Source organism: Cervus elaphus, chromosome 22 (genome assembly GCF_910594005.1).
Source record: "Cervus elaphus chromosome 22, mCerEla1.1, whole genome shotgun sequence".
NCBI lineage: Eukaryota > Metazoa > Chordata > Mammalia > Artiodactyla > Cervidae > Cervus > Cervus elaphus.
The window spans coordinates 3037071-3058005 of NC_057836.1; the positions used below are offsets into that span (position 1 = coordinate 3037071).

General features: G+C 61.9%; 1 protein-coding gene across 2 annotated transcripts in view; it reads right to left on the minus strand.

Annotated features, from left to right (window-relative positions):
* Window positions 1–20935, minus strand: part of TBC1D22A (TBC1 domain family member 22A) — a 267796-nt gene that overhangs the window by 57854 nt on the left and 189007 nt on the right. For both annotated transcript variants that reach the window (XM_043880662.1, XM_043880661.1), the window contains one exon: window positions 11839–11966. In XM_043880662.1, coding sequence (XP_043736597.1) covers window positions 11839–11966 — 128 coding nt within the window. The remainder of the gene's footprint in view (window positions 1–11838; window positions 11967–20935) is intronic.

Below are 20935 nucleotides of genomic sequence, written 5' to 3' on the forward strand. Positions count from 1 at the left end.
ACTGGAATTCGCTCCTCAGGGGAGAGGCGGCCTCTGGACAGCCAGGGTAAGACTGCCTTTCAGGGTAAGACTGCCTTTTAGGGGGCTTCCCAGGTGGCTCAGAGGTGAAGAATTCGCCTGCCGATGCAGGAGACACAGGAGACTCGGGTTCCATCCCCGGTCTGGAAAGATGCCACGTGCCGCAGAGCAACTAAGCCCATGCTCCACAACCTCCGGGCCTCCACGGCCCGGGAGGCCCGGGAGCCTCCTTCGCGGCCCCTCCTGAGGCCCGTGCACTCTAGAGCCCGTGTCCCCGGCAAGAGAAGCCGCTGCAAGGAGAAGCCCACGCACCGCAGCTCGGAGCTGGAGAAGACTCCTGAGAGTCCCTTGGACAGCGAGGAGATCCAACCAGCCCATCCTAAAGGAAATCAACACTGAATAGTCATTGAAGGACTGACGCTGAAGCTCCTATACTCTGGCCACCTGATGCAAAGAGCTGACTCAGTGGGAAAGACCCTGATGCTGGGAAAGAGTGAGGGCAGGAGGAGAAGGGGACGACAGAGGATGAGATGGCTGGATGGCATCACCGACTCGATGGACAGGAGTTTGAGCCAACTCAGGGAGATGGTGAAGGACAGGGAAGCCTGGCGTGCTGCGGTCCATGGGGTCGCAAAAAGACGAGACTGAGGGACTGAACAACAACTGTAACTAGAGAGAAGGCCCGCACAGCGCAGCTGAAACAAATAAATAATTACAAAAAAAAAAAACCACCCTTTTAGGGAAACTGCAATTCTTTATAGTCTTTAGAAGAGCTTACGTTACTTTACAGCCCGAGGTGTGCAAGCATCGCCAGGTGACGGACATAGGTGTGCTCAAGTTGGGTGAAAATACTACAAACTCAACGCTCAAGTGGAAGGCAGAACGGACCTTTGTACCCATGGCCCAAATGAGCTCAATGAGAGGCAGACTCAAAGTCAAGGTTTCTCAGACGCTCACGGGAAGTGGCCGTGGGGGCAGGGAGGGGGAAGCACCCAGCTGGGAAGGGCTGGGCCGGCCCCCACGCCCGTTCCCACCGCTCTCTGCCCTGTCCTGCCATCACACGGGCGAGGGAGACCAGCGCGCCCCGACTCCAGGGCCCGCGGAGGAGGGGAAGCCTCGCGGCCAGAACCGTGACGCGCTGGGCCAGCGCCTCTGCCCAGCGAAGCCTCAGTCGCCGCAGCGGAGAGCCTGGAGGCCGCACCTGGGGGCAGACGCGCAGGGTATAAACCAGGCCTTCGGAGCTGGGCCGGCAGCAAGCACAGATGCAGCGGCCACAGACAGCGGGCAAGACCCCCGGAACGCACCTCGGCCTCTCGGAACCCCGGTTTTCTCTTCCAAAACAAGGGGAAAACGGCCGCCACATGGGGAGGCCTGCGTGTCCGCGGGCTCGCTCGCCCCCTGCCCGACAGCTCCCAGCAGCCTGCTCTGCGGGCCCAGCCTGGGCGGGCGGGCCGGCGCTGGCGGTGGCAGTGAGCGCAGGCGACCGAGTCCCCAGAGTTTATAAGTATCCGCCGGGAAGCCACGGACCAACAGGAAGTTTATCCTCAAACACTGCATGGCGGCCACTAAAACGCACCCAAAACCGGAGAAATTTAACAGGAGCTACAGAAACAAACACGGGACTAAGGAGCCACCACCGACTGCCTAGAACTCAGAAAAATCACGTTCATTGAGAGGCCCGGTGACGACGAGGGTGGAGAAAGCCTCACGCTCCCAGAGTGGTTTGCATCGAGACCCTCGGAGGCGTCAGGACCGTTCACCCCATGAATCTCTGAAGGGACTCGGTGCAGACAAGGCTTTAAGCACAAAAATCTCACATCACAGCGTCATTACACTGCAAGTCCACCCCACCACCTTTAAGTAGACGATAATATATCCACAGGGCTGGATATTACGCGACCATTTAAACAATGGCTATAAAGACTAGGAACTAATACAGAAAAAAAGGAAAAAAAAACCGTTATGACGGGACAATATAACAGATGCAGAGAGCAGAATCATGTGCAATATGCGACTGCGTCGTTTACAGAACTGCTGAGAATAAAGACGGGAGAAACACCAGCGTGCTTCCACAGCCGCTCTGCACGTCGAGTGGGAGACTCTCGAGGGGGAGTTTTCTCTTCTCTAATGCTTCTGCACACACTCTCATGGTGAAATAAAAGAATACAGAATTTCAGAAAACAATCAGTTAAGGAAGGAGGCCTGTTGGGAATTTAATCACCATCCGCAGGTTTATTTACAGCAATGCAACTGGTACCAGCAAGGGTGCCCGGATGCTCCGTGAACCCAGCTCAGGCCTGTACTCCGATCGGCGGGCCTCTACGACCCCAGCGGTTAAGTACAAGAAGGTCTGCGAGGAGCCAGGTTAACGGCTGGGAATCCTGATGCTCACGCGGTGAGAAGAAGCCAACAGCTGGCCTAGGACACTGTCCTGAGATGGCAAACCCTGGGCCCCCAGAGTCCTGGAAGGAGGCAATCCTTGCCAGCAATGCCGAGTCATCTCCCCGCGGCCCCAGGCAGACCGCTGCCTCCTCCTCGCAGTCATTAACTAAAGGTCACAGGAAACTGGACTGGAAATCTGGAGAACACTCCCCACCCTTGGGACACGTCGGACCAAGCTCCAGAACGCAAATCTGTGGCCTAACTTTTACTTTTTGAATTTCTTCCAGAGGATGTAAAAATCAAGGCAAGAGCAATGCTAGACCCTAAAAGAAGAGTCTGTAAACCTGGGGCACAGTGGTCAGGGGCTCCGTATCTTGACTGCCATAAAACGAGGGGGCAGACATCTCTGTGAGATAATCTCATTTCCTTTGGACAAGCTGGGGTTCCCTGGTGGCTCAGACGGTAAAGAATCAACCTGCAATGCAGGAGACCCAGGTTCAATCCCTGAGTCGGGAAGATCCCCTGGAGAAGGGAATGGCAACCCACTCCAGGATTCTTGCCTGGGAAATGCCATGGCTAGGAGAGCCTGGAGGGCTACAGTCCATGGAGTCGCAAAGAGCCGGATACGACTGAGAGTCATGTCTTCTTCTTGGACAAGTCGAGAAAAGTTGCAGGATTAAAAAAAAAAAATCAGTACAGAAAACTCATGTGCATTTCTGTACACTTGACAACAAATTATCAGGAAGAGAAATTAAGAAAACAATCCCATTTACAATTGCATCAAAAATAAAATACTTGGGGATAAATTTAATCAAGGAAGGGAAAAATCTGTGCACTGAAAACTGAAAGACACTGATAAATGAAGCTGAAGAAGACAGAAAGAAACAGAGAGACACTTCTCATCCGTGGACTGAAAGGATGAGTGCGGGGCAAACGACCCTCTTACCCAAAGTAGTCTACAGATTCAAGGCCTTCCCTATCAAAATTCCAAAGGCATTTTTCACAGAAGTAGAAAAACAAACCTAGAATTTGTACGGAACCACAAAAGACCCCAAATAGCTAAAGCAATCTTGAGCTGGCCGACACTCTAATGCCACTTAGGAAAAAAGGAACACGAGCCAGAAAATGCACTTTCATCTCCTATCTTTCAGGAAACCTGCAGGCGCTGACCCTCCTGGCTGCCCCCACCTCCACCGGCAGGTCCCCCGGGGGCGGGGGGGCTGTTCCACTCACGGGGAGGGCGGTGTCACTCCACAGATGCTGGGAGAAGCCACTTACATGTCATCACGTGCACGGTGGGACCTCAGCCGAGTGCATACCCCAGAGTGTCTCGGGGGTCGGGGACCCCAGGCACACAGGAGGCGCACCCACTCCTGTGATCTGGGAGGAAGTCAAGCAGCTCTGACAGAAAGGGCCCCCTCCCACGGCCCAGGCTCTCTGGGAGCTGGACGGGCCACCGCAAGCCCCACGGCAGCCGGCACCCCGCACCCCGCTGTGTAGGCACAGGGCGTGCCCGGGCTCGTCGGGCCACTTCTGGGTGGTCTGTGCTGTTTAATCACCTGCTTCCCTCCCTGTGACTAAGGCCCCTCGTTCACGGCTGTGCCGCGCCAAGTTCACGGCCTGGGACGGAGTAGGTGCTAATCCGTCATCTTTTGTCGACACGCGTCCCAGGAGGAGGCTCAGCTTCCCCGTGAGGGATTAAGGACTTGCGGAAACCTGTGAGGGCCCAGGTAACAAACACCCCGGTTTAGGGGAGGGTAATCGCCCGGTTGCCATCCGATGATTACTATGTATTTTCATTGCCAAAAGATGCAATACAATTTCACGGTTACTTGGGCCTGTAAAATAGAAATACCCCCAATTTTTAAGATATGAAAAGGTTTATGACCAGGGTACTGTCAGTTCAACAATGAGTCCGTGGTACAAGTGAGTCAATTCATGATGAAATTTAATTTCAGGAAAATTAACTCAATAAAGATGCCACAATTGCGCTTAAAGTTTTAATACCTATTAGGAGTTGTAGCGAAGTGGTGCAGGGCCACAGATGCCGCAGATCCATTTTCGGCTCCTCAAAACGCGACTGACTTAATACCTAATATATTCGTAATGGGGACAGTACTACAGAGAACTTCGTGCTTAATGAGGGGGGGCCAGGATCTCAGCCTAACCCATCACAAGTGAAGAGCGTTTGCAATTCACGGGATATTAAGCTTTGTCTCCTGCGATGTTGCCGAGACTTATCTGATAGCACCAGGCTGCCGGCCATTTTAACAACCCCCCCAAATAAACACTTTATGTCCCAGTAAATATTAGTGGCTAGCAATTCTGTGGCTAACAAGTGCCTAGAAAAGCAAAACCAAAGAGGAGAATCTGGGTGTTGTCTATTGACCAGTCATGGTTTCTGAAGCCAACACGATTAGAACATACTCACTGCAAACAAGAGCAAAGTCAAAACCCAGAGCTTCAGAGCCCAAAACAGCACAGGTCCCGGGCAGGCGTGAAGCACACGGGCAGCATCGGGAACACAGCTCTGGGCTGCTGCTCTCCGTGACCTGGGAGAAAGCAGCTTGGCGCCCGGGGCTGGCAGGGCAGCAGGCTAAGGTCTCCACCCAGAGGACAAATGCAGCATCCAGGCCAAGGGCGTGCTTGACGGGGAGGCGGGGCGAGACTGTTCCAGGCTGCTCAGAGCCCGAGGGTCCCCACCCCAGCTTCACGGGGTGCCTGCACTGCAAAGAAGCCCGTAGCCTGGGGCCCCCTTTCCCAGCCTCTGCAGGCATCTCCCCATCTAAGCCCGTGAAGAGCTGACGTCCAGGGCAGGAAGAACCCTACCTCCCGGAGTTAAGAATAAAACCCAGCCTCTGCGAGGATCCCACCCCGAGTCCAGCCAGGGCACCTGCTCGCCACAAGCGGGGCAGAAAGGCCGTGTGGAAGCCCCGGAGCAGCCTCAGTAAACATCTTCAAATAAATGGAAAGATGCCAGAATAAGCAACGCCACTCTCGAGGGGACAAAGGCGGTTTGTTCCAGAAAACTCAATCTCCTGAAGAAATGAATTTCATCAAAATCGGTGGAGAGGAGGAAATTTCAGAGTACATCGAATCTGTCAGTGACTTTTTAAAATCTTTATCATAAGTAACTGGAAACACAGATGACGGGTGAGTCCTGAGCAGGAGAATTTCCGGCAGACGCGGCTGGAGCTCCCCCAGAGTCAGAGCTTCCCCGCCACACCCACCTCCAAACCCAGACAGCACCGCTGCATGGCGGGATGGAGCACAGATACAGACAGAGCCCAGGTACAGACGGAACCCCGGTACAGACGGAGCCCAGGTACAGACGGAGCCCCGGTACAGACGGGGCCCAGGTACAGACGGGGCCCAGGTACAGACGGGGCCCAGGTACAGACGGAGCCCCGGTACAGAGGGGGCCCCGGTACAGAGGGGGCCCAGGTACAGAGGGGGCCCCGGTACAGAGGGGGCCCAGGTACAGACGGGGCCCCGGTACAGAGGGGGCCCAGGTACAGAGGGGGCCCAGGTACAGAGGGAGCCCCGGTACAGAGGGGGCCCAGGTACAGACGGGGCCCAGGTACAGACGGACCCAGGTACAGACGGGGCCCAGGTACAGAGGGGGCCCAGGTACAGACGGAGCCCCGGTACAGACGGGGCCCCGGTACAGAGGGGGCCCAGGTACAGAGGGGGCCCAGGTACAGACGGGGCCCAGGTACAGAGGGAGCCCAGGTACAGACGGGGCCCAGGTACAGAGGGGGCCCCGGTACAGACGGGGCCCAGGTACAGATGGAGCCCTGATACAGAGGGGGCCCAGGTACAGAGGGGGCCCAGGTACAGACGGGGCCCAGGTACAGAGGGGGCCCAGGTACAGACGGGGCCCCGGTACAGAGGGGGCCCCGGTACAGACGGGGCCCAGGTACAGATGGAGCCCTGATACAGAGGGGGCCCAGGTACAGAGGGGGCCCAGGTACAGACGGGGCCCAGGTAGAGACGGAGCCCAGGTACAGAGGGGGCCCAGGTACAGACGGAGCCCAGGTACAGAGGGGGCCCCGGTACAGAGGGGGCCCAGGTACAGAGGGGGCCCAGGTACAGACGGAGCCCCGGTACAGAGGGAGCCCAGGTACAGAGGGGGCCCTGGTACAGACGGGGCCCAGGTACAGACGGGGCCCAGGTACAGAGGGGGCCCTGGTACAGACGGGGCCCAGGTACAGACGGGGCCCAGGTACAGACGGGGCCCAGGTACAGACGGGGCCCCGGTACAGAGGGGGCCCAGGTACAGACGGGGCCCCGGTACAGACGGGGCCCAGGTACAGACGGGGCCCAGGTACAGAGGGGGCCCAGGTACAGAGGGGGCCCAGGTACAGAGGGGGCCCAGGTACAGACGGAGCCCCGGTACAGAGGGGGCCCCGGTACAGAGGGGGCCCAGGTACAGAGGGGGCCCTGGTACAGAGGGGGCCCCGGTACAGACGGAGCCCCGGTACAGACGGGGCCCAGGTACAGAGGGGGCCCCGGTACAGAGGGGCCCCAGGTACAGAGGGGGCCCCGGTACAGAGGGGGCCCCGGTACAGACGGAGCCCCGGTACAGACGGGGCCCAGGTACAGACGGGGCCCAGGTACAGACGGAGCCCCAATACAGAGGGAGCCCCGGTACAGACGGAGCCCCGGTACAGACGGAGCCCCGGTACAGAGGGAGCCCAGGTACAGACGGGGCCCAGGTACAGACGGGGCCCAGGTACAGAGGGAGCCCAGGTACAGACGGGGCCCAGGTACAGACGGAGCCCGGGTACAGAGGGAGCCCAGGTACAGAGGGAGGCCGGGTACAGACGGAGCCCCGGTACAGAGGGGGCCCAGGTACAGACGGGGCCCAGGTACAGAGGGAGGAAGGGTACAGACGGGGCCCCGGTACAGACGGAGCCCCGGTACAGAGGGGGCCCAGGTACAGACGGGGCCCCGGTACAGACGGAGCCCCGGTACAGAGGGGGCCCAGGTACAGACGGGGCCCCGGTACAGACGGAGCCCCGGTACAGACGGGGCCCAGGTACAGACGGAGCCCCGGTACAGAGGGAGCCCAGGTACAGAGGGAGGCCGGGTACAAACGGAGCCCCGGTACAGAGGGGGCCCAGGTACAGACCGGGCCCAGGTACAGACGGGGCCCAGGTACAGAGGGGGCCCAGGTACAGACGGAGCCCAGGTACAGAGGGAGGCCAGGTACAGACGGGGCCCAGGTACAGACGGGGCCCAGGTACAGAGGGGGCCCAGGTACAGACGGGGCCCCGGTACAGAGGGAGCCCAGATACAGACGGGGCCCAGGTACAGAGGGAGCCCCGGTACAGAGGGGGCCCAGGTACAGAGGGAGGCCGGGTACAAACGGAGCCCCGGTACAGAGGGGGCCCAGGTACAGACCGGGCCCAGGTACAGACGGGGCCCAGGTACAGAGGGGGCCCAGGTACAGACGGAGCCCCAATACTGAGGGAGCCCCGGTACAGAGGGGGCCCAGGTACAGAGGGGGCCCAGGTACAGACGGAGCCCAGGTACAGAGGGAGGCCGGGTACAGATGGAGCCCGGGTACAGACGGGGCCCAGGTACAGACGGGGCCCAGGTACAGACGGAGCCCAGGTACAGACGGGGCCCAGGTACAGACGGGGCCCAGGTACAGACGGGGCCCAGGTACAGAGGGAGCCCAGGTACAGACGGGGCCCAGGTACAGACGGAGCCCCGGTACAGAGGGGGCCCAGGTACAGACGGGGCCCAGGTACAGACGGGGCCCAGGTACAGAGGGAGGCCGGGTACAGATGGGGCCCCGGTACAGACGGGGCCCAGGTACAGAGGGAGCCCCGGTACAGAGGGAGCCCGGGTACAGAGGGAGGCCAGGTACAGACGGAGCCCCGGTACAGAGGGGGCCCAGGTACAGACGGGGCCCAGGTACAGACGGGGCCCAGGTACAGAGGGGGCCCAGGTACAGACGGGGCCCAGGTACAGAGGGGGCCCAGGTACAGACGGAGCCCCGGTACAGAGGGGGCCCAGGTACAGAGGGGGCCCAGGTACAGACGGGGCCCAGGTACAGAGGGAGCCCAGGTACAGACGGGGCCCAGGTACAGAGGGAGCCCAGGTACAGACGGGGCCCAGGTACAGACGGGGCCCAGGTACAGAGGGAGCCCCGGTACAGACGGAGCCCAGGTACAGACGGGGCCCAGGTACAGACGGGGCCCCGGTACAGAGGGGGCCCAGGTACAGACGGGGCCCAGGTACAGAGGGAGGCCAGGTACAGAGGGAGGCCAGGTACAGACGGGGCCCAGGTACAGACGGGGCCCAGGTACAGAGGGGGCCCAGGTACAGACGGGGCCCCGGTACAGAGGGAGCCCAGATACAGACGGGGCCCAGGTACAGACGGGGCCCCGGTACAGAGGGGGCCCAGGTACAGACGGGGCCCAGGTACAGAGGGAGCCCAGGTACAGAGGGGGCCCCGGTACAGAGGGGGCCCAGGTACAGAGGGAGGCCAGGTACAGAGGGAGCCCAGGTACAGACGGGGCCCAGGTACAGAGGGGGCCCAGGTACAGAGGGGGCCCAGGTACAGAGGGGGCCCAGGTACAGAGGGGGCCCCGGTACAGACGGAGCCCAGGTACAGACGGAGCCCAGGTACAGAGGGAGCCCAGGTACAGAGGGGGCCCCGGTACAGACGGAGCCCAGGTACAGACGGAGCCCCGGTACAGAGGGGGCCCAGGTACAGACGGGGCCCAGGTACAGAGGGAGGCCAGGTACAGAGGGAGCCCAGGTACAGACGGGGCCCAGGTACAGAGGAAGCCCAGGTACAGACGGGGCCCAGGTACAGACGGAGCCCCGGTACAGAGGGAGGCCAGGTACAGAGGGGGCCCTGGTACAGACGGGGCCCCGGTACAGAGGGGGCCCAGGTACAGACGGGGCCCAGGTACAGAGGGGGCCCCGGTACAGACGGGGCCCAGGTACAGACGGGGCCCCGGTACAGAGGGAGCCCAGATACAGACGGGGCCCCGGTACAGAGGGGGCCCAGGTACAGACGGGGCCCAGGTACAGAGGGAGCCCAGGTACAGAGGGGGCGCCGGTACAGACGGGGGCCCAGGTACAGAGGGAGGCCAGTTACAGAGGGAGCCCAGGTACAGACGGGGCCCAGGTACAGAGGGGGCCCAGGTACAGAGGGGGCCCCGGTACAGACAGAGCCCGGGTACAGACGGAGCCCCGGTACAGAGGGGGCCCAGGTACAGACGGGGCCCAGGTACAGAGGGGGCCCAGGTACAGAGGGGGCCCAGGTACAGACGGGGCCCCGGTACAGAGGGGGCCCAGGTACAGACGGAGCCCAGGTACAGAGGGAGGCCAGGTACAGAGGGGGCCCTGGTACAGACGGGGCCCAGGTACAGAGGGGGCCCAGGTACAGACGGAGCCCAGGTACAGAGGGAGCCCGGGTACAGAGGGAGGCCAGGTACAGACGGAGCCCCGGTACAGACGGAGCCCAGGTACAGACGGGGCCCCGGTACAGAGGGAGCCCAGGTACAGACGGGGCCCAGGTACAGACGGGGCCCCGGTACAGAGGGAGCCCAGGTACAGAGGGAGCCCAGGTACAGACGGGGCCCCGGTACAGACGGAGCCCAGGTACAGACGGGGCCCCGGTACAGAGGGAGCCCAGGTACAGAGGGGGCCCAGGTACAGACGGGGCCCAGGTACAGAGGGAGGCCAGGTACAGAGGGGGCCCAGGTACAGACGGGGCCCAGGTACAGAGGGGGCCCAGGTACAGACGGGGCCCAGGTACAGAGGGAGCCCAGATACAGATGGGGCCCAGGTACAGACGGAGCCCAGGTACAGAGGGGGCCCAGGTACAGAGGGGGCCCAGGTACAGACGGGGCCCAGGTACAGAGGGAGGCCAGGTACAGAGGGAGCCCAGGTACAGACGGGGCCCCGGTACAGAGGGGGCCCAGGTACAGAGGGGGCCCAGGTACAGAGGGGGCCCCGGTACAGACGGAGCCCAGGTACAGTCGGAGCCCAGGTACAGAGGGAGCCCAGGTACAGAGGGGGCCCCGGTACAGACGGAGCCCAGGTACAGACGGAGCCCCGGTACAGAGGGGGCCCAGGTACAGACGGGGCCCATGTACAGAGGGAGGCCAGGTACAGAGGGAGGCCAGGTACAGAGGGGGCCCAGGTACAGAGGGGGCCCAGGTACAGACGGAGCCCAGGTACAGAGGGGGCCCAGGTACAGAGGGGGCCCAGGTACAGACGGGGCCCCGGTACAGAGGGGGCCCAGGTACAGACCGAGCCCAGGTACAGAGGGAGGCCAGGTACAGAGGGGGCCCTGGTACAGACGGGGCCCAGGTACAGCGGGGGCCCAGGTACAGACGGAGCCCAGGTACAGAGGGGGCCCAGGTACAGAGGGAGGCCGGGTACAGAGGGAGCCCAGGTACAGACGGGGCCCAGGTACAGAGGGGGCCCAGGTACAGACGGGGCCCAGGTACAGAGGGGGCCCAGGTACAGAGGGAGGCCAGGTACAGATGGATGACAGAAAGCTCTTCTCCCGGTCTCAGCTGATCAGGTGACAAGAAATGGACTTCCAAAAGACCATGTTTCAGAGGAGACAGGCTCTGAAGGCAAAATCAAGTGCAGCAAACAGACCCAGAGCAGAATGTGTCAGGACGTGAGGGGCAGAGGACACGTGTGAGCCCCTTCTGAGGGGGGACACAGGCCGGCCCCTGCAGGAAGGGAGGACATGGGGCCCGGCCCCTCATGGGGACTCACACAGCCAGCACTGGAGGGGAGGATGTGACCAGCACTGGGGAGGAGGACATGGCCGGCCCCCGGGGGAGTAGGACACGGGGCTGGCCCTCGTGGGGACTCACACGGCCAGCACTGGGGAGGAGGACACAGGCCCGGCCCTCGTGGGGACTCACACGGCCAGCACTGGGGAGAAGGACACGGGCCCGGCCCTCGTGGGGACTCAGTGGCCGGCAGTGGGGGAGGAGGACACAGGGCCTGGCCCTCGTGGGGACTCAGTGGCCGGCCCTGGGGGAGGAGGACACGGGGCCGGCCCTCGTGGGGACTCACACGGCCAGCACTGGGGAGGAGGACACGGCCGGCCCTGGGGGAGGAGGACACGGGGCCGGCCCTCGTGGGCACACACAGGGCCAGCACTGGGGAGGAGGACACGGGGCCCGCCCTCGTGGGCACTCAGTGGCCGGCCCTAGGGGAGGAGGACACAGGGCCTGGCCCTCGTGGGCACACACACGGCCGGCCCTGGGGAGAGGAGGACACGGGCCCGGCCCTCGTGGGCACTCAGTGGCCGGCCCTGGGGGAGGAGGACACAGGGCCTGGCCCTCGTGGGCACACACACGGCCGGCCCTGGGGGGAGGAAGACACGGGCCCGGCCCTCGTGAGCACTCAGTGGCCGGCCCTGGGGGAGACGCCCTGCGGCCTCACCTGGTAGGTGTCCCAGAGACGCACGGTGCAGTGCAGGGGCAGCTCCCGCATCAGCAGGTTGTTCATCCAGCGGAAGGCGAACTGCAGGTACCTCACCTCGTGCTGGTCCAGGTGCCGGTGCACTTGCGCTGCGGAGACAGACAGGCCCGCGGGGTCAGCAGAGCCCAGGCGTCTGCCGGCCTCCGCTGCACCCCTCCCCTGAGGCCCCGGGCCCGCCGGAAACCCCCTCCACCCGCCCGAGTGAACCCCCCAGAGCAAGGACAGACAGGGCTCTTCTGGTCCGAGGGCGGCGCCTCCTCCCGCAGGAGAGCGGCAAGCGGCCGGCGTGCTGAGCCTGTGCCCCGTCAGCGGGCCCCGCACCGCACCCCCAGAAGGGGAGCAGGGCCAGCCCGACCCGGCGGGTGCGCGCGCCGGTGCGAGAGGATGGTGGACACGCAGGGACGCGTGGCGAGCAGTAGGCGGCAGAGGGCAGGGCCAGGCCCCGCGGGCACTCAGGACCTCCACCGCCAGGACAGTCGGGGCTCGCGGGGTTTTATAATCGGGAAGTCAGGGCCGACTCCCAGGTGACTGATCAGGGGTTGTGGCACCCTGGGCGTTGGCTCACGTCCTCTCTTCCCACACAGCAAGGCGGTGGCTCGCCGGCCAAGGAGCCATCGAAGGCCCCCTGGGGTCCCCCCAGACCTCAGTGCTCACAGAGCAGGACCCAGTCTGAGCCCAGCGACTCACACGGAGCCAGGCCTGGTGCGTGGCGAGTGCCCGGCATGTGTGTGGATGGAGCGGAGCTGGGCTGGAGCCGGACGTGGCTCAGAGGCAGGGGCGGGGCAAGGGCCACGGATGAGCTGCCCGGGCCCCCCAGCCAGGCCCACTTGCCTGCGGGGCCACTGGCCTCATCGACTGAAGCAAAAGGGGAGCATTTAGCAGCGGGGAAAACAAACAACTCCAATAAGTGCCTGGGAAGCACGCGACACTTTTCTAATGCAAATAGGCGAGCAAACAGATCTGGAAGATTAAACACAGGCTTCTGAAACACCCGGCACTGAAGGAGCCCAACCCAACAGTCAGAATGGTCCCTTTCTCTCCTCCGCAGCTCCGCCTGCGTCCGACACCAGGCGCCGGGGAGGCCGCCCCGTCTCAGGCTCAGCTGGAGAAGCTCATCCCAGCCAGGGCGCCAGGACCGACAGCCCACTCCTGCCCACGGCATGCTCGTCTGGGCCCGTGTGAGGGCAGGGATGGGGCCCGCCCAGGGTGCACGCAGCAGCACAGACTCAGGACTGTCCCTCGCTGCATCCTGAATGGGGCCCACAGACCTGCCCGGTGCTTCCCGGTGCCAGCACCCTGGGCACAGCCAGGGCATCTCCAGAATGAGGCCCACGGCGTCAACTCCACGAGGACGTGGGCCGAGGTTCCTCATGGATCAGCTCTTTCTAGGACGGAACGGGGGCCTCCACGACCCCAACACCTGTGACACTGAAGTCGCAGAGAAGGCAAGGTCGGCACCCTGCCCTCTAGGAGCTCAGAGGTCAGAAAGAGAAAAGCAGCTCCGAGCCCCGGGTCGTCTATTTCATCGGAAGGGGCCTGGGCTTCTCTTCTGCCAGATGCAGCCCCGCACTCTGGAAAGAAAAGAAGTGGGCAGCCCCGCGACCACCCAGTAGGGACACGAGCTTCAGCCCCGAGGCTCTGTAGGACTTCGGGGCGGGGGGGGGGGGTCCTCAGGGAGCGCCTGCCTAGCAGCCCGCCCCACCCCAGGCCAGGCCATTCTGGCTGACTCGGGACCAAAGGAGCAGCCATGCCAAGACAGCGGCGGGCGCTCTGTGATCACGTGGAGGTGGCCGCTCCTCACTGAAGACCTACTTTCTTTGAGAGCAATGATGAAGACGGATAGAGTAGGCCGGGCACTGCCCCCCTCCCCTGCACCCCCCAAGCCCCCAACGCACACAGTGAACATCCAGGGAGGCTGCCTCCTGCTCTGAATGTGCTGAAAAACGGATGCCTAAGCTCAAGCCGTTACGTCACTTACACACATTGGCGCCAGTGTATATGCTGGAGTCTGCTTTCCTGTTTTATAACTTACATATGCTCTGTCGCCGGTAAAGGTAATTTGCCTAGTGATAACTCTGGACTCGAAATTTCCATGTCACTGGAAATAAGAGGGGTCCTGCAAGGAGGGAGCAGGCAGGCGTGATGACCGTCATGGCTCAGGCCCTCCCGCAGCAGGCCAGGCACTCACAGGACGCTGCTCCCGGCACCCGAGGCGGGGGCGTCTGCAGGCCGGGAGCACTGCCCAGATGGCCAGTCTCCCTCGGTAAAAACAAACCACACAGACGCACTGTGTCCCAAGAGTCACGCCAAGAGGGAACACGCCATGTGTCCCAGGGACTGGGCACAGATGCACACGGTTCACGCGGGTCCAAACACTGAGGAGGCTCACCTTCCCAGACAGTGGACCTAACAGCTCACACGCACAAACCCGACAAAGAAAACCGCTCACAGGGCTTCCCCCCGCCACCCGCCCCGTCCACCCGCAAGGCCGAGCGCAGATTTAACATCACGCTTCTGCTGGGCGAGGCCCAGGGAGGCTTTGATTTGGGGGCAGAGAGCAGATTTCAATTCTCTAATCAGTTAAAAAGATAAAAAACAAAAACAAGAGCTGCTGACAGTGAACATGGGCCTCTCTGCGGCTGGAGGCCCCCTTCCGGGCTCCCCCAGCCTCCTCTTCGCTGGGCCTGCTGCACAGAAAGAGTGACCGGCTAGAAGACAGCAGGGCCCACGGAGAGGCAGGGCCCAGCCACCCCAGAACCCCCGGCCACAGGCGGGGGGGGCAGCAGGAAGGCATGCGTCGGGCCAACCCAGCAGCTGCAGGCTCCCAGCCGCACGCAGACCTGCTGTGACCACCCCCAGGGGCCACCAGGAGGACAGAGGGCCCGCTGGGAGGGGGCCGGGGGGCGGGCAGGCAGGGAGGCAGCGCAGGGCCCAGGAGCCACGACCCCACTCCCCAGGCACACAGCGCCCCCGCAGCAAACACCTCACCAGCCCCGCATCGGGCGGGGAGCGGGCCTGAGTCTGGGCCTCTGGCCTGGGTGCTCCCGTACGGAAATGAAAGCCTGGCCGGACGGGAGGAGAGACTTCCGGTTACAGCGTCGGGAGGGCAGGGCTCAGACCCCCGGTCAGCTTCTGGAACGTTCTCCCAGCAGGGAGGACTGCACTGTTCCCTGAGTGGTGACGGGGCGTGACTGCAGGTGGAGCTGGGAGCTCGGACCAGCCGGGGAACCCACCCGCAGGCGGGCTCACGAGGACCACAGCCCAGATCCACCCCAGGGCCACCTCCACAGAAACAGCAGGTGCCTCCTCTGCCTCCTTGAGAGGGTTTACTGGGGGGGCGGGAGGACTCTGCCCCCACCCACCCACCGTGAGGCTGCCGCTCCCATCCTGACTTCCCAAGGATGCGGGTTCTTTATGGGGAGGGAGGTAAAGACACTCATTCTCTCCAGCCACTCATAACCACCTACAAAAACGGCCTCGGGAATCATCTCGAGACCGGCGCTGATGGCCCACACTCAGAACCAAGACGAGTCTTTCTTCTTAAGGTCGAGGGGAACTGCTCTATCGCTCTATCTGGAAGTCTCCACTTAGAAGTTAATTAACTGGTCTCCGTTTGGCGATAAACCTGGAGCGTCGGTCTCGGGTGGAGCGTCGCAAAGATGTCATCATTAAAGGGCAAAGAAGCTAAATCGCCGAGCGGGACCTCAGGCACTCACCTCTCATCACCCATCGGGATGGTCCTCATCGCTTCCCGAGTGAACACGCCCCCAACCTGAGCAGCCGATGGTGGTCCCAGCATGGCCTGCGGAGCTGGAACCGAGGCCGGGGCGTGTCTCTCTAGCACCAGCACCCATCCGCCTCAAGGCCTTCGAGGGACAGCCCATCCCCCTCCTTCCTGGGGCTGCCAAGTGGGCTGGGTATTGGTGGCCAGGCCGTCTGAGGGCCTCCCTCTAAATGGAGAGTCTTTTACGATCCGGTCTAAGTGCAGGCCTGGAAGGAAGAACTCCCGGAACAACTGTTAATGTTCCATGTCCTCGCTCAGGACAGAATGTCCTCGCCAGTCAAAGCCAAAGGATGCTGCGGCTCTGGGCCTTAAAAGGCCCCTCGAGTCCTGCCGGGGAGTTGAATGTGGTCCCACCTGCCGGCCGCCAGCCCCAAAGCCCTCCCAGGACTCAGCCAGCCCCAACACGGGAGGAGAGCTGGCTCCTGACTGTAGGAAAATAAATCTCTCTCTACTGGCTCAGGTGGGACATCTGAAAACAAGCTTCAATTGGGAGGAAAACACAAAGGGCTAGGGAGGCACGGAGGCCCAGAGAGGACGGAGGAGAGGGAACAGAGCCGGGGAAGGCGGGTGCCCAGGTGGCAGCCCAGCCCGGCTCGCCCCAACAACACCCTGGCCCTGGAGACAGCAGGAGGGGCAGCAGGCCTGAGCCCGAGGGCCTGGGACCACAGAGGGAGCCTCTGGGACTGCGCTCCTGCAATCAAGGCAGGCGGGGGCAGGGGCCGAGGGCAGGGGGCAGGGATCAGAAGGCAGGGGGAGGAGGGCAGGGAGCAGGGTTACAGGGATGCTGAGCCTCTGACCCTTCACGGCAGGCTGGCCCAGGCCCTCCCACACAGCGGAGCCGAGTCCTCCCGAGCACTCAGGCGGGCATCGCCCCTCCCTGAGTATCTGACGCCCCTGGGGGTGCCGGGAAATGCATCTGAGTGGTGGTCCCTGGGGTCAAGGCTCTGGCACAGACAGCACGCCGCCTCCACAGCAGCACCAGGGCAGGGAGCGGGAGGAGCCAGCCGGTCCGAGAGGCCTCGGGCCCCAGGGTGGAAGGCCCCGCTCGGCCAGTGGTGGGAGGGTTGGGGAGCAGGGGGTTCACGGTGAGGCGGGACACTTCTCAGGGAGGGTCGGCCCTCTCCCAGCAGCCAGGGCCCGCCGCTGCCTGCCCTGGACATGCAGCGCTGCTCTGTCCCCTCTACGGACGGTGCACCGGCTCAGATCATGAGCTTTCCCACCTGTCCGGCCACCCGTCCTGCGGCCTAACGGTCAAGAGGGTGGGGATGGGGGAGTCTCGGCAAACGACAGGCCTCCGAGGAAACCCACGCGGTGCCATGAACGTCCAGAGACTAGAATAACCAACCCGGAACTGCTCTAACCCCACGCCCACCAGGCTCCCTATTAACGGGGAGCTTCGCCTTCAAACCGAAGAGAAGCAATGAGGCCCCAGACGCCGGGGATGCCCTCCTGAACCGGAAGCGCAGCAAACACCCTCCTGGTAATTCAGCGGCCGGTACCAAGCTTGCGGGCACGCTGGGCGCCGTGCTGGAGGCCGGGACGTGGGGACGCGGGCCCCTGCAGGGAGCCAGGAGAAGGGACATCTGCTCTGCCCTGCCCCCGTCCGTCCTCACAGGCAGCAGAAGGCATAGGGTGCCGGCAGGGGGCCCGTGAGGAAGGCGGAGGCCTGGCGGTGGGTACTTCCCACGGCGCGGCCACAGGCCGCCCGCCGCCCCCCAGGGAAACGTGGGGCGGGGCGGGGCACACACGACTCTGCGCCAGGACCCACGGGCCCCCGCGGGGCCGGAAGACGGCTGGGTGGGCTCTCCAGTGTCCGGCACCAGAGCTGGATGCCACACGGAGACCATCCTGTCTGCGGGGGACAGAGCGGGCAGGGCTCCCGTCACGGAGAAGGTGAATGCGCCGCGTCCCGGAGGGGCTGTGAAATGCCAGCGCAACGCCGTAGAGAAAGAACTGAAGGCGGGGCAGGCACTTAATAAGGCTGCAGGCGCTTAATAGACACTAGCCGCCATTACTATGATGATGATGACGATGATGATTAGCAGCAGCAGCAACCAAGTTATCAGTGATGGAGGCTGAACTAGAACCTAGGCGTTTATACATTATTTTTTAGACTACAGGAAACTTCCTTACTTTTTTTTTTTTGGACTGACTAATAGATGGCATCACGACTCAATGGGCATGAGTTTGAGTAAACTCCGGGAGTTGGTGATGGACAGGGAGGCCTGGCCTGCTGCAGTCTATGGGGTCACAAAGAGTCAGACACGACTGAGCGACTGGACTGAACTGAATAGATCCCTCTTCCCCAAAATGCAACCACACAGCCATGTGGGTTTTCGGCTGACGGCACGTTAAGCCGACTGGACACCTCCTAGGAGAGTGAGAGCCCGTGGCCACCTGGCGTCCGCGGGCCCCAGGCAGGCACAGCACAGAGCCGCTGGGACGATCAGGATGCTGGCCACGGGGACCAAGCCCCGGCCTGGGACAGGGAGACGGCTGGGGAGCGGCGCGGAGGCGCGGCGGCACTCACATGCCTTCCTGGGCCCAGCGTCCGTGCCCATCGCTGCGACCCCAGGGTCCACACCGCCAGGGAGACGTGGCCGCCATCCCCCACGCTCACACCAGCCAGGCCGGGGCCTACTGCTTCCAGCAGGGGAGCGGAGCGTGCACTGCTCACTGCCGCTCACTGAATATTCCACAGGCTGGGGTCGCTGCGACAACTGATTTATCCTCTGCTCTCCGAAGGCTCACCTTGTAGCAGTAATAAAAATATTTTCACTTGGGTGGTAATAAAGCTGAATCTAGTTTACTAGCTGTAACTGAATTCTATCTTGAAAGAATAAGTCAATTTTAACCTTACAATGTAGTTGAGACAGCTTTCAGAGAAATTTCATTAAAATCGCATTTAACCTAAATTTAAAAACACAGGGAAAGGGAAAATGCTCACGCAGATTAAGGCTTTAACACAAGAAGGCAGGACTATTCTCCATCAATGCATATGGGCGTTTTTCCCCCCTAAGGGTGAAAGTGTAATTGCTAATAATGATGGCAGGCAGCGTCCCCCTTGGAGCCCCCGGCCTGCCAGGCAGTATCAGCCGCACTAACAGGCACCCTGGGCTGGACCAAGGAGCCTGCCGAGGGAGGCTTCCTGCCAGGTCCCACACGCTGGGCCAAGCAGATTCCCCAGACTAACCCCCAACCATGGAGGGCTAGCCCGCCCGCCGTTACCTGCCCGCTCTGCAGTGGGTAAGATTAAAGTGATGACGACATGATACGGGCACAGAGCTGGCTGAGTTCACGACGTGCCCAGCGCTGTTCTAAGCTTCTCACCTGCACGGCTCTCCCAGGGAACTATACTCACCACCCAAACCCACCGCCAGGCAGCAGAGCAGGAATCTGAACCCTCCGGATCCCGCCCTGCGCTAAGAGGTGGCTGGTCCAGGACGAGCCAGAGACGTTCAGCAAGAAGGATTTCCGAGGAGCCCAAGGCAGGCCCCAGGTCCATTCCTCCTCGGACCCTTAAGCAGCCCACCGTGTCCACTCATGGAGCGGCAGCCCCGTCAGCAGGACAGAAATTCAGCACCTCCCTTCCCTCCTCCCCCCGCAGCGCGAGGTCGACCCGTCCCTCAGGTTCCCAGCAGCTCACATGCCCCCAGCTTGTCACAGCTCTTTAGCTCCCAGGACAATGGCCCCCAAGGAAGGGGTTTCCATGGCCTCCCAAGAAGGACAAGCGTCTGCTCCCGCGGGGCACAGGGGCACCTGGGCGGGTGGCCTGCCCACCACACACAGGCCTGCACGCCTGCCTCCACCCCACCCAGCCGCGGCCTCTGCTTCCTGCAGCTTCGGAGCAGGTGAGCGCGCTGAGAGCCTCCAAAGTGCAGGCAGATGGGCGGCCTTTTTGCAGACCAGCCCAGCACACAGGCCGACACAAGGTGTGGAGCCAGGGAGGGGAGAGAGGAACCCACGCCGGCCCGGGCCTCCAGCCCCGTCCCCAAGCAGCTCTGGGTTTCGTGGGTGCCAAATAATGCACCAAAGACACCAAAAATGGTTCATTATTGACCTGAAATTCAAATTGAATGGCGTGTTCTCTTTATACCAAGTCTGACGGCGTTAAGCCTAGGTAGGATTCCTCCCCGGTTTTTCCTACAGGAAGAGAAAGCAGAGCTTGGAGGGTGGTCCCAGCCTCCCCAGATAACCTCAGGATGGTTTAGAGCGTGGACAGAACTCCCTCTGGGCCACAGTCACTGGCCATCCGGTCCAGACTGGCCCCTAATGACAAGGTCTCTCCTTTCCCCCCTGGCCCACTGGGGCCTCAGCTTTAGGGTCCCTCCAGAGCTGAGAGCAGAGCCCCGTAGACCGTGGCCTGCAGAGGAGTCACGGGCCTTTGGGGATGGGAGTGCCTGCCTCCTCCCCCCGGCTCTCCAGGCTGCCCAGGACAGACACTGTGCCCACGGGCTCCCCGACCAGGAACCCCCCACGGGCACCCCCCTCTGTGCCCACTTCATTCCCCGTGGGACAACTCGCTCATCTGTGAAGCAATTCTCTAAGATCTGATTTTCAGTCTTCTGAAAAACCCCAGCATGGACATAACCAGATTTACACATCTGCTGAGGCCATCTTCAGATATTTCTTTTTAATACTGAAATAGGATCTCATGGTTTTTTCATCAAAAGATATGGCAAATATTCCACTTACATTATCTCGTGTCAGAAAAGATGCGTGAGCTCAGAATACAAAGTGGGGGCTCCCCCCTCCAGGGGCTGGGTGGCCTGGCCCCAGGATCTAGCCACAGAGGTCTGACTGCAGCCTCTCCACAAGCAAGGCCAGGGGCTGAACCTAGGGGCCCCTCAAAGGTTAACATCGGATGTAACAAACATAATAATAAATGCGCGAGGCATGTCACTCAGATACACTGCAAAAAATATAGAATTTCACTCAGTGTGTGTAAACACGCCAGGTGTAACATGGAGTTAAAATTCAGCTCTAGAGCTTTGTATGTTAAAATCCTATCAGGATTTAACACGCTGGCGTGTTAACGTATGTTTATTATTGAAGCAGTAAATTACTAAATGATTGGTGTGAACTGTTAATTTTACGCACAAGCATCACTCCCTAAGTAGGGAGCAGACTGACGTCAGCAGAGGTGCTGAGGGCACGCGTGCTTGCCTCTGCCCTGTTCTCTCCACCGTGCCCCTCCACTGGTAACAAAGCCCACCTGGCCCAGAGCACGTGGGCACATCCCTGTCCTCCCAACTTTCCACTTTCGCTGCAGCC